Source organism: Glycine max, chromosome 10, assembly GCF_000004515.6.
Source record: "Glycine max cultivar Williams 82 chromosome 10, Glycine_max_v4.0, whole genome shotgun sequence".
In the NCBI taxonomy this organism is placed as follows: Eukaryota; Viridiplantae; Streptophyta; class Magnoliopsida; order Fabales; family Fabaceae; genus Glycine; species Glycine max.
The window spans coordinates 27,758,526-27,772,212 of NC_038246.2; the positions used below are offsets into that span (position 1 = coordinate 27,758,526).

At 32.8% G+C, this 13,687-nt stretch overlaps 1 protein-coding gene across 1 annotated transcript; it reads right to left on the bottom strand.

Annotated features, from left to right (window-relative positions):
• Positions 1–11,765: 11,765 nt before the first annotated feature.
• On the bottom strand, positions 11,766–12,721 carry LOC100527363 (uncharacterized). Its single transcript, NM_001248074.2, has 2 exons — positions 12,560–12,721; positions 11,766–12,381 (listed from the first exon to the last, which is right to left on the bottom strand). The coding sequence occupies exons 1-2, from the start codon at positions 12,615–12,617 to the stop codon at positions 12,065–12,067; spliced, it is 375 nt and encodes a 124-aa protein (NP_001235003.1). The 5' UTR covers positions 12,618–12,721; the 3' UTR covers positions 11,766–12,064.
• Positions 12,722–13,687: the final 966 nt, after the last annotated feature.

The window sequence follows — 13,687 nt, forward strand, 5'->3', positions numbered from 1 at the left end:
GTCAACTTTTATTTACTTGCATCTATTGTTTTTACCATAGAAATAGTTTATTTTTGTTTTAACCGTCCATTATCAATGTTATTCCAACAATGCCTTATTTCTGAATAAAACTCTGTCTAATAAGCAAGTTCCCTGAGTTCGATACTCGAATCACTCTGTTTTAATTTTAAATACATGACGACCCGGTGCATTTTCCGGTGTTTCATTTCCCTTGAATATTTTTGTTGAAAATTGGAGAAAAAGGAATCATAAGGGAGAGTGAACAATTATAAAATAAATTAATACAAAAATCAAATAACCAAAATTAGTAAGAAAACATTAACAAATATCATAAGCTTGCACAAACATTCATTAGTCCAACATGCGCTCAACAAATAGTCATCATCCATCCACAATTTCCAATCAATCATGCTTAGTATGATGCATGCACCTGACCTCAACTTTCAAATGCAATGTGGTACCATCCCCAAGGAAATAGCCTAAGTGTGTCCACACGACACTTTCATTAGAAAAACTAGGCTGTAAGTGTCAAGGTCACCCTGTCGTGCACAGGCAACTCCCCCCCCCCCCCTCCCCCACGGTGATTAGCCTGAGTCTCAAGGGAGTTCCAAACTGAGTGGCATGCCCCCAAGTACAAGTATTCCTCCTCACGAGAAACTACAAGTATTTATTGACAAAGTTTATACTATTTCCATGCAATATGAAGTATGAAACACGGACACCATTAATGCACTGACAATGGATAATTAAAGATTTTAAGCCATCCCCCTCCAGAGATGTTTAAAACTCTTTAACTACTCTATTTCCCCCACCAGGAATATCCAACAAGGTCACTGCACCCCTCATGCACATACACAACATATATCATGACAATGACATTTTCAACATCATCAACATCTCATCTCAATGTCATTATCAACATCAACATTGTTCATCTCAATGTCATTCTCAATATCAACATCATCTCATCTCAATATCATTCTTAACATCAACATCATCTCATATTTCCATAATCATCAATAACAACATCAAATCATATTAACATAATCATCAATAACAACATCATCTCATATCAATATTATCATAAACATCAATGTCACCTCTTATCAATTAATGTCATCAATAGCAATATCATCAGTAAGTCAAATTCTGCATATACATACATATATAATTCATGCCTGATATTCACACTCCCTAGGTCTTCAAACAAAACAAGTCTAATAAAAACAATAATGTCATTTATCAATAATAGACGCATCGCATCCCATTAGTAAAAAACATTATTTTTCATAAAAACCAACAGACAACAGGGACAGGCATACATCCCCATAGTTAGGTTCCCTGACTCCAAATATGGTATTAAAATCCATAAATTATAATAAATTCCCCTCACCTACTGTAAGCTCTACACCAACTCCTCTCTACTTCGCTCAAAGACCTCTCTCGTTCAAGTTCGTTAGTCCAAATGCAAGGTTTTGTATACCAAATTGAAGGAGATTTAGTATAGATTTCATAAACAAGGTAATGACAACATTCAGAGTCAAATACCCCTGTCAAAACATAAAAGGGCTAAGGGGTGTTTCAGATTCTACTAAAAAGGAGACATCATTTTAAAATTTGGATCACGCCAATGTGACCGGGGTTCAGTGAAGGTCACGAAAATAACATCAATGTTATAAAAAGATAACTTTTACAATGTCTCATTTTCAAGGGTTTTTCAAAGGAAGTGTAAAAAAACCCTATTACAATACCCAAAACACAAGAGACACTAAGAGAAATTCAAATTAACTAAGAGAAAGGCTTAGAAGATAAGATTACCTCATAGAAGCTACTAAAGGAAGGATTGAGAGAGTTTTCTCCAACATTGTTATTTTCAAAATCCCAACGGTCAAATTGTGGGGAATTGTCTTGGGAACCTCTAACCACAATTTTAAGATGATCCAACGGTTAAAGAATTCAGGATCTCAATTTCACTTAAATAGGTTTAGGTAAAATTTGAAATCCCATAATTTCAACTTAGCTCAATAAAACTCCACATAACTCAACATCCACATCAAGCAAATCACACATGACTAACTCAAGTCATACCTCAATTCATTCAAGTCAACCATATAGTCAAATAACACAATAAATACAATTAACCATTGATTTATAATTAGCAATATTTTAGGGTGTTCCAGCAACAACAAAAGGAAGCGTCGACAAGGAGACTACTGTTCCAACAACAACAAAATGAAGAAAATATGAGGGTGGAACTAGAAACCACCGAAGAAGTCTAAGAAATGGCAAAGGTTAAAGAAGAAGCTACCAAAATTCGAGCAGCCAGAAGATACAATACAAAGGTTCAACCACGAGCCTTTCAGCCCGACGACCTTGTATGATGAGTCCAAGGGGAAGCCAAAAAGGATCCCCGAGTAGGAAAGCTTGTCCCCAACTAGGAAGGTCCCTTCAGGGTCACAACCAACTTAGACAATGGATCATTCCAACTACAAGAGATGGATGGCAAAGCAATCCCACAAACATGGAATGCCATCCACCTAAAGTTCTACTTTACCTTACCTACACTTTAAACCCAATGGTGTACTCTTTTCCCTACTCAAGTCTTTTATCCCAAAAATACAAAATCTAGGGTTTTGGCTTGGAGGGTTTTTAACGGCGCACATCTGGGGTAACGAAGGGAATTTGTGCTCAATTACATAAATTGAATAAAATTCTACATCCCTTCCTTTTCACATCTCTCTTATCATTACGACTCTAGTGTGTGCCACCCATGGCAAGTGACACATATGCAAGAGCGTATCAACAACCTACCCTTCATCAGCAGCTTGCTCCTTCACATCAATCTCTTCCTCATCAAGCAAGACACCCTCCTTCACATCCTTGAAGGGATCAAAGAGACCTAATACAAGGTCATTTGCAAAGAAATCGGCCTGCCTGACGGTTTTTTGAAAGCCTTTATCATATTGCTCTGTGGCCTCCTTCTTGTAAAGAATCAGCTCTTCCTCGAGCTCCTTGCTGGCCTCCCTCTCCTTAGAAGCCCGCAACTCAGACTCCTCCAATCTGGACTCCGACACTTTAATTCGGGCCTCCAACTTAGCAATCCTCTTGGCAAGCCTATCCTTCTCAACTCCACTTTGACACCCAAGTCCATCTTCTCAGCCTGCAAATTCTTGCAGCGTTTAAACAAGTCAATTGGTGGTTCGCCATTACAACCTCAACAAAACCAATAGTGGCATTGGCCACCTTAGGGTGCTCCACTCGCCACAGAGTCCGAGCAGTAGCCCTCCACTTTGCAACATCCGCCTCCAAGGATGCAACCTTTTGCACAGCCTCTTGGTGTCGCAGTCCATTCTCCTCCAAAATTGCCAAACTCCTTTGGAGAAACACCTTGGCAAAGTTAGTATCATTTAGCACCCCAGCCAACCTGAAGAGATTTTTGTCGAAGGCTGATACAAAGTTAACCAGGGTCTTCTGCTCCAGCTTATAAGTGGCACCCCACAATAAGTCAACATCACTAGAAGTGTACAAATGATCGAGGGAGACGCGAGGGCACGAGGACAAAGAAGGCGATGCCATAGATGCTAAAATAGTAGCAGGGAGGGCCACCACAGTTGACGAAGAAAGAGGCAGCATCGCCAGAACACCAGTGGTCGCCACACCGACACTTAGTAAAGGGGCCACAATGGTGGACGACGGCACCATAATAGACTCGGCCTGAGTGACTTGCACATCAGCTTCAACAGCAACAAGAGAAAGCTCCTAAACAACAGCCGTAGGAGGAGGTAAACGAGAAAGAGTAGCAGGAGTCTGAGCAGTAGCAGGAGTCTGAGCAGTAGCAGGAGCCTTGACAGTTTGTGGAGCCGGAGGCACATCTTGCATAATCGTGAGGCGACCTGCAGTGAGCCCTAGCCCTACAACCTGCCTCAGGGCACAGAGGCTCATAGGGGCCTTCGACTTCTTGCGACCTAATGGCCCAGCAACATCATCCCTCTTCTTCTTTACCAAAATAGAGGAAGGAGCACTGGGGTGAACAGATCCTCTCCACAAGGGTTAATAGATCCTTATCGTACGACTTAAACCTGGTAGGATCAAACTGCCAATAGAAAGGGAAGCGGGGCTCCCAGTCCCTATTGAACAACAATGGCATCCCATCAGCCACGACATCAGTAGCTAGGAACTTAAAGAAACGGTCCTTGAAATGGCAAAAGACATTTGAGTCAAACTCGAACAGCTTGGAGACACTATTCATGGAGACCAATCCAATCTTGCCAAACAATTTTATTTGGAAGAAAAACAAGAAGACCGACACATTAGGCCAAACTTTGAAGAAATGACACAAAATTTCAAAAGCCCGCACCATCGCCCAACTGTTCGAGTGAAGCTAGGAAGGGGCCACATTCAAGTGCTCCAATAGAGCATACTGAAAGGCAATTAAGGGCAGAATAATGCCCAGGACCTCAAACAGAAATCTGTACATAAATAAGAAGGGCAGAAGACCAAGCACCACTCAAAAAAATAGGAATTCATCACTCCCACAAGCCTGAACAATCAGCTTACAAGAGCACTTAAGGTTTGCCAGCTTCACATGGTGCTAAAGCCCAACGACACTCGCCGCCAAGGACAGACAGGACTTATACTTCAATGGCTAGGGCGGACGAAGACGACCCAACACTTATATTAGGTCGTATGTGGGGAGACATTCTCACATCTCTGCCACTGCTCGCTCTCCTCGCATCTAAGAAGCAAAAGGGGAGAAGGTCACAGTAATCGAGACTGTACAAAAGGTTTGTAGAAGCAATGCTTTCCAAGTTTATTTTGATGATGCCAAAGACTCAAGTCAAGAATCAAGAGTCAAGCAAGTTTCAAGAATTAAAGATTCGTTCAATCAAGAATCAAGATTTTAGTGAAGATTCAAGAGAAGACTCAAGATATGCAAGAACTTCAAGAAAAGCATCAAGATAAGTATAAAAAGTTTTTTTCAAAAGAAAAGATTGAATAGCACAACTTGTCCAAAAGAATTTTTCAAAGAAAAATCTTTTACCAGAGTTTTTACTCTTTGGTAATCGATTACCAGAAGGCAGTAATTGATTACCAGAAGCCCAAATAGTTATATAACTGTTATACAAAGTAATAATTGATTACCATGGACATGTAATCGATTACCAATATTTTTGAATGTTGGATTTCAAATTTCAAGAGTCACAACTTGTGATAAAACATTTTCAAACTTGTGTAATCGATTACACAATATATGTAATCGATTACCAGTGTTTCTAAACATTTTGATTTTTAAATTAAAACATGAAGAGTCACATCTGTTGATGTGTAATCGATTACACTATAATGGTAATCGATTACCAGTGACTTATTTTGAAAATTAAATTACCAAAATCACAATTCTTAAAGTGACTAGTTACTGAAGATTTTTTAAAGAGTCACAACTTTTAAAGTGACTATTTTTCAAAAGAGTCATAACTTTTAAAGTGACCAGTTTTAAAGAAATTGCCAAGAGTCACAACTTTTAAAGTGACTAGTTTTCAAAAGAGTCACAACTTTTAAAGTGACCAGTTTTAAAGAAATTGCCAAGAGTCAAAAACTTTAACTTGAGTCATCAAATGACTATAAATATGTAACCATGGCACGAATTTCAATAAGAGATTCCTTTCATTCATTTACGAATTAAAAAACCGATTTTCATTCAATTATTCTCAACATCTTTCTAAGAGTTTTTGTTCAATACTTTCTTTGTCAAGAAAAGTTCATTGGCCAAAAACTTGTGTTATTCTTCTTCTTCATTCCTTCTCCCTTTTGCCAAAAGAATTCAAAGAACTAACCGTTTGAAAATTCTTTTGATTCTTTCCTTCTCCCTCTTTCCAAAAGAATTCAAAGAACTAACCATCTGAGAATTCTTTTGATTCCCCAAACAAAGAATTCAAAGAACTAACCGTCTGAGAATTCTTTGCCCAAACACTGAAATCAAAGAAGTAACCATCTGAGAAGTTTGTGTAAGAAGCGGGTAGCTTCTTGGTTGTAATAGTGAACACAAGGGAGGGCACATCCTTTGTGATTCGCTTCAAGTAGAGGGTACATCTACTTGGTTGTTCAAAGAGAACAATGGAGGGCACATCCCTTGTGGATCTTTGCTTGTAAAGGATTTTACAAGGTTATTGGAAATCTCAAGAACCATGGGTTGCTTGGGAACTGGACATAGGCACGGGTTATGGCCGAACCAGTATAAATCTTGTGTTTGCTTTCTTCTTCCCTACACTCTTTACTTTTCCACTATGCACTTTTTATTTCCACTTTACTTTTGTCTAAGTTATTATTTTTGTTCTTTACTTTCTCATAACTTAGTAGTAAAGCCTAATTGAATCTAGTAATATTAAGAAGGATAAATTTTAATTAGTCAAGACACATTAATAATTAATTCAACCCCCCCCCCTCCTTCTTAATTATTTTGAGGCCACTTGATCCAATAGGTTTGTCCTATATTTTTTTATACCTGTAGCACCACTCATTGAGTTGGTGAGGAATCATGTTCCCTCATGGGAAGATGCCTAGGAAATGGGTTTTCAGACCTTACCTTACTCCAACATACCAAACACCACTAATATATATGTTTTTATTCTTTTTACAAGTGTTAAGGGAAGAAGCCCACGGTTTCAAGAATCTCTGGATTTGAGGTCAAATCCTTTTCAAGGGGGGAGGAATGATGCAATCCTACCCCACAAGGGCATTGGATAGAAGACTCCAAGAAGATTGGGCCAAAGATGCAAGAGAATGCCCTAGGATTCTCATGAGCCTTAGGGTAGATTTCGGGCCCATGGGCTAAGTATGAGTCAACTTATCTTTGTACATATTATATTAAGGTTTCATTATTTTTGGGCCTTGTATTTAGGGCTCCATAATATAGGTAGGGTACCCTAGAAATGTAGGATTTTTCAGCCCTTGTATTTTAGGGCACCTAGACTAGTTTTTGTATTAGAGGAAGTTTTGTAATTTCACATACATTAAGTGAGTATTTGATTATATGTTGGGAAATAAATATAATTAAATTGGGAGAAGCACAATCCAATTAAATTTTAGAGGGGGAGGTGAACATTTGCTTGTTACACCCCATTGCCACATCATATAGTCACATTTTGTGCATGTCCTTTATGTTTTACATACCTCATGACACCTAAACACACTTAGTGGAGAGTCTTGGACTTGATCTTGGATTAGTGGGCTGAAGCATAGCTAAAATTCACTAATCATAATTAGTGAAATTTTGGCTCCATAAATTCAATTTCAAATTCAAGTGAAATTTGAATAGAAATTCAAATTTCCCTCCAATTTTGTGTGACACTTAGGCTATAAATAGAGGTCATGTGTGTGCATTTTTTAAACTTTGATCATTTGAGAATTACACTTTAAAGTTCATACCTCATTTGAGGCACAAAATTTCATGCTCCTTCTCTCTCTCCCTCCACTCATATTCTCCTACCTTCAGGCTCTTATCCATGGCTTCCTATGGTGGTGAGCTTCTTCTTGACTCATCTTCTCCTTGAAGTGGCGTCTCCAATCATCTTTCTTTCATCTCTATTCCGCTATCATTTATCTTCAAGAAGCAAAGGACTCCATTGATGAAAAAGATTCAAGGCTTACAAGTTCCACATGGAGCTACATCACAAAGGCACATCTACAAGCCAACGTGTGAAGTTCAATACCCCACTTAACCACATCCACCCTGACGTGTCACGATTCAAAATTAATTAATTATTCTTTTAAAATTAAATTAAATTATCTCTTATAATTATTTTCAATCACTTTATCATATGAACTAGAAAAATCATGATGTTACACAATGTCATCAATGCATTCCACAAGACATGAATATGAAATGAAAAATGTATTGACATGTTGTGCTGAAAATAGAAATATATACACCATAGTGTACTGCAAGCATGGTTGTGAAACTTAGTTCAATCCACCCGGTCGAACCGGTCCAACTGGGACTCGGTGGTTTAACCGGGTTGATTTTGCTATTGGACCGCTCATGCATGTGACCCAGTCAAACCCGGTCGGTTTTGTGAAAACCCGGTGACCCAATCGGTTTTAAAAACCCCAACTGGGTTACGCATGTTAAAAAAATAATGAGAGTGCATAAAGTTTATCCGCACTCTTTTTGTTTATTGGAAAACTGAGATTCTGTCTCATTTTGTTTATTGAAAAATTGAATTTGTGTTTTAATTTAGGTAGTTAATTTTTACATTCTATTTATTACTAATATATTATCAACTTTAATACTTCAATTGTTATTTTGAATTTTAAAATATGAAATTACGGATGAACTTTTCTTAATAAAATAATGTTAGTTATATACTATAATATATATATATATATATATATATATATAATTTTAACTTTTTTAATATAGACCAAATCAAATTGGACCAATTATTATCCCATCATTAAATCAGTGGTTCATTATCTCAATCAGGTCGATGATGGGACTAAATTTCACAACTATAGGTGGTAGTTTTTCAGTTTTTTTAAACGACGTTATACGTGGAGGTCTATATATAATGCGTTGCCAGGTGCCAGCTGACGAATGACATACGAAACATAGCATACAAAGTTGTATTAGTTTTACTTTCCTTCGAAAGAAAAAGCTATTCTCTTTTCCTTAAAAATTCTACTGGTAATAAAAATTAGTTTTGAAGCATTGATTTATTTAGTTTGGCAGCTTTTATTACACACGATCAATTCAATGGATTGATGTATCTTGAGAGAATAACAACGCATTATATTTCTTTACTAGTGAAACGTTTTCTCTTTAAGATAACACATCTCGGGCTTACATTGGTTTTTTTTTTAACTCTTCTCTATTATATGTATTCTTTTTATTGATTAGTTGTAAAATCATTCTATGTGTCTTAATTCAATGTATATTTATACCACTGCTATGTTTTGTTGTTTTTTATTTCGTAATTTTATTCATAAAGGAATATTTTATAAATTTGTAATTAAATTTAATGTTATTTATAACTAAAGCTACATATTTAAAGTAACTAATTTATAGTTTAAAATAATTTATAAAAACTAAAAAATTTTAAATAATATGTGAGACATTAATTTACTAACATATTTCAGAATATTCTCTTTTTTTAAAAGGAATTTCAGAATGTTCTCTTAAAACAAGTCTTTCAGAATATATAAATAAACCATAACAAAACAAATTACTAACGTATTTGCCTAATAAAATTTATTGAATTGAATCATATTAAATTAGTATTTAATGACATTAATTAAAAACAAAAATGAATTTGTTTTAAAATTTAATACTATTTACGGCTATTAATTTATATTAATACTATGTTGATATTTTTAATCATCGACCATTAAATTAGTATATTGGATTTTCTTTTTATAAGTTTGAGCTAAATGCAATGAAAGTAAGTATTTTATTTTTTTTATTCTAATTTTAGTAATTTTTCAAATGTTGGAAGATCGAGGTACACATCTTCCTCTAAAATTTGTTGAGAATGATCTTACTTCATTAATAAAAATCGTGGTGAGTATCCCCTTATCATATATATTTTTTAGCAACGTAATCCTTGTGCTAAATATCATACTTTTCTTTTGGTAACGTAAACTGAGTCTATCTGTGTTTTGTGTTTTTTAAGATTTCTTTTTAAATTAAAAATTTGGATAAAAAAATTAAGTCAGTTTATAATTGTTAAGCTTTTCTCCCATTCACCTTTCTCTCTCCGAGAATTACTTCATTTTTATCTCATCTTTTATTGAATTTCATCATCTTTTGTTTTCTCCTCTCGATAAATTTTCTTTATCTACGTCTTATTTTTCTTACAAAACCACGCTTTTCTTTTCTTTTTACCACCTATCTCTACGAATTTTCTTTATATATATCTATATCTATCTTACATATTTTTGTTTTATTTACAGAAACATATTTTAATTTAGGAAAGAGGATTTCAGTGAACCTATTTGAATATAATCAACCATCCTTAACTCTAATATATAGTAACAATCCTTATCTCTGAAATTAAGCAGCCATCCTTATCAAGGTAGGCGTTAAATATTTCGTTAAGGAGCTTTGAAGAAAAAAGTGATAAATAATAATAACATTTAAATTTATGTCACAATAAAATTAACCAATTCGAAACTTGAAAAATATTACATAATTAAAATTAATATCTTCAAAATGTTTCATTAAAAAATTCTTTAAAATGTTTAAAAACTCATTCTAAATAATTTAAGACTATATATTTTTAATAAAAAGCGCTATTTCAACAAATTGAATATAAATTTTATTTTTACAATAAAGATATTAATATTTAATTGCAAAATAAAAAAATCTAGTACATGTTAACATAATATCTAAAAAAATAAAATAAATATATATTAATATTTATCACATTTAAATTAAATTTTTAACAATTTACACATTTTATATAGGTACTGTATGACTATTATTATTGAAATAAAAAATAAATCATAATAAATTTTAATTAATCATCTTCCTCAATAATTAAAACATTTAATATGTCACTTGATATTTTAACGATTGATAATTTTATTTATGGAAATATATGTTAAAAACTAAATACAAATATAATATTTATAAAATTGAAACAAACGCGTGTAAACCACGAGTTTAAAATCTTCTCAATTAAAAATTTAATTAGTTATCTTCCTCAATTTTAATATAATTATATATGATATGCTATTAAATATTTTTAAAATAAATTTTATTAATTACATATATATTTTGTATATAAATATTAAATACAAATATAGAATCTAATATTAATTAAAATTAACTAATTTAACTATTTTACTGGTCTTTATTATTTAAATATTTGTTTTTTATGTATAGAAGTTGGGCTATTATTATTAATTATTAATACAAATAATATTTAATTTTACCATTTTAATAATATTATATGTTATATTGTTGACAAAAAGTCTATATCTACTTTTATGATTGAGCAAACATAGATAGTTTATGATAAAGCAATTCAAAAATTTATACAGACTTGCAAATGATTATTGAAAAAATCTTGAAGATTTAGTTTAATTGATTGAAAAGGTAACTGAGTTGTTCTGGTAAAAAAATTACTATTGAACAAATATTATAAGTGATGCTAAATACAATATCATTTTTTTTGGTTGATGAAGGATTCAAAGTTTCGACTTCTTCTTTCTTCCTTAATAATCAAGTCAACATTGTAAGAAATATTCCCTGGGTTTTATTATAATTATCATCTAAGTTGTTTCACACAAATCAATAAAGCCTAATAAATAGATAAAAAAGAATAATAATTTTATATAATTAATTTTATCATTATTAGTTAATTTTATTTTTGTTATCCATATCATTAATATAAGGCATATAAGTAAAAAATACAATTAATATTATATTAAAAAAATAAAATCACAATTATTTTAGAATAATTTTTTTCTTCTTACATCATAATTTTATGGAAAAGAAGGAGTATCAATTATTTTTTAATCAATTGATTGTTTATTATTGATGTAAATGAAATTCTCAGAGCAATATCGATTGTTATTGTCGTATGATTGTTTCCAACACAGGTACCCACTTTGCATATGTCAAAATGAAGATAGAACTAAAAAATCAAGTAAGGAAATTAGTTACAACTTTCAAGATAGGTGTGTGTTCCAAGATTAGGACCCTTTTCTACCAAAAAACAGGATTAGGACCTTTAAATGCTCTATATCCACACACATGATTGTAACAACATACAATACTTTAATCATTCATAAAAAAATACAATATATTACATAGGAATATAACCCACCACAATAATTGATATCCATTGATTTGTATATTGATTCTGGATCAAAATCATATTAATTTTTTATATCCTGTTTTATTAGGAGCTGCAAATCAATCAAAACATAATAAAATTATACAAAATCAACGAAAACTCAAAGGTTCATAGAACTGAAATCCACAGCATGCTTCAAATTCACAGTTATTATCATTATTATTGCTTTTTCTTTCTTTCTTTTTCATATTCTGTTAAGCAAATCCCTATGAACAAGGACCTAAAACAGAGCTTGTAGGCAAAAGCAGAAAGGGAGGATCCCAGGCATAGGAGAAGTTAACAGTATCAGAACCCTTCATTGGATTCCCATTGATGAGTAAGCAGCTATCACCTTCCATGGAAAGAATTGAAGGGTCAACACTTTCTGCACTTTGAAAACCTTTGCAAGACAACTTTATCTGACTCTGTTCACAGTTGCAATTGTTGATCACGGTCACGTTCCACTCAGGCTGGCCCTGGATTTCTCTCCCAGTTCTTGATGTGCCAATATTGATGTTGTTCAAGGAACAGTCATCACATGACCCTGAAAATTTTGTGGATTAATTCAAATTTGCACAGAAAAATAGAGAGAAAGAGGGGGAATTAAATAATTCATCATCGTGAAAGAAGAAAAGTTTAATGAAATTTGTTTGGGTGGGGAAAGATGTGTGAGAAGTAGAAAAAAAAAAGTGGAAATTTAAAGGAATATTATTAGAGCATACCTTTGATGACGAGGGTGAGGAAGAGGATGGAAGTAAAGTACTTGAAGGTTGTTGCCATCTTCCTTGCTGACTGACTCTTGCGGCTTTGGTTGTCTAATTAAATACCAATTAGCTGCTACCTAGTCTTGGCTTAGCCAATGAATAGTGGTGATAAAATAGGTTAGACTTATACTTGACTAAAAACTATATATATTAAATAATATAGCATATAGTATAAATGCACTTTTATTTATAACAACTATATTTATAGAACAAAAATATATCAATATTATTCCAATTATATAAACATATTAAATATTTAATATTATATGAGGGGTTATGTGTGTGTCAATTAATAATTCATTGAGTGAATTCCTGGTCGAGTGATTCAGTATCTCGACTGAATCAATGATTGATCCGAATATGATAATACAACACTGATTCCAACTACTCAAGTGAGTTTTTAAACTTGAATTTTAAATTTTGAAGATGAATTAAATGCAAGTTTTATTTTGTCCAATTCTATTATACTTTATTTGGATTTTAGTTGAAAAAATTAAAAGAAATTGGAACTTTATAAGGGATAGCAATTCTAACAAAATTATGTGGGTATTCAAGAAAATATTTGCAACAAATAAAATAGTTACACGATCAATGGAGATGGGTCTAACATCAAGATTTAAGTTATGTTTGACAAGACATTTCAACTAGTTTTTAAATTTTTTTTTACTATCTGAAGAGTTTGTTTGACTGTTTAATAAATAATTTTTTTAACAGCTTTTGTTGTTCTTGAAACACTACTTAGAGTTTTTTTGAAAAGGTATTTTAGTTTTCTTGAAACACTATTTAAAAAATTATTTTCATTCTCTTTAATTTTTATCCTGACATTGGAATTGTTTAAATCATATTTAAAAGCTTATTTTCATTCTATATTTATTAAGATTTAAACCCTAATTTTAAACCATCTTCACCATATATTCATTATATAATACTATATTTTCATCAATAGCATATAACTTTTTGTGTTTTCCTTCGCATGACACTATGTTTTAAGGTATGTTCGTGACTAACTTAATCTATTATACACCTTAATTGTAAAGCAAAACTTTTGACAATGGTTTTTTCCTTTAAGTGTGTTCATTCATTTTC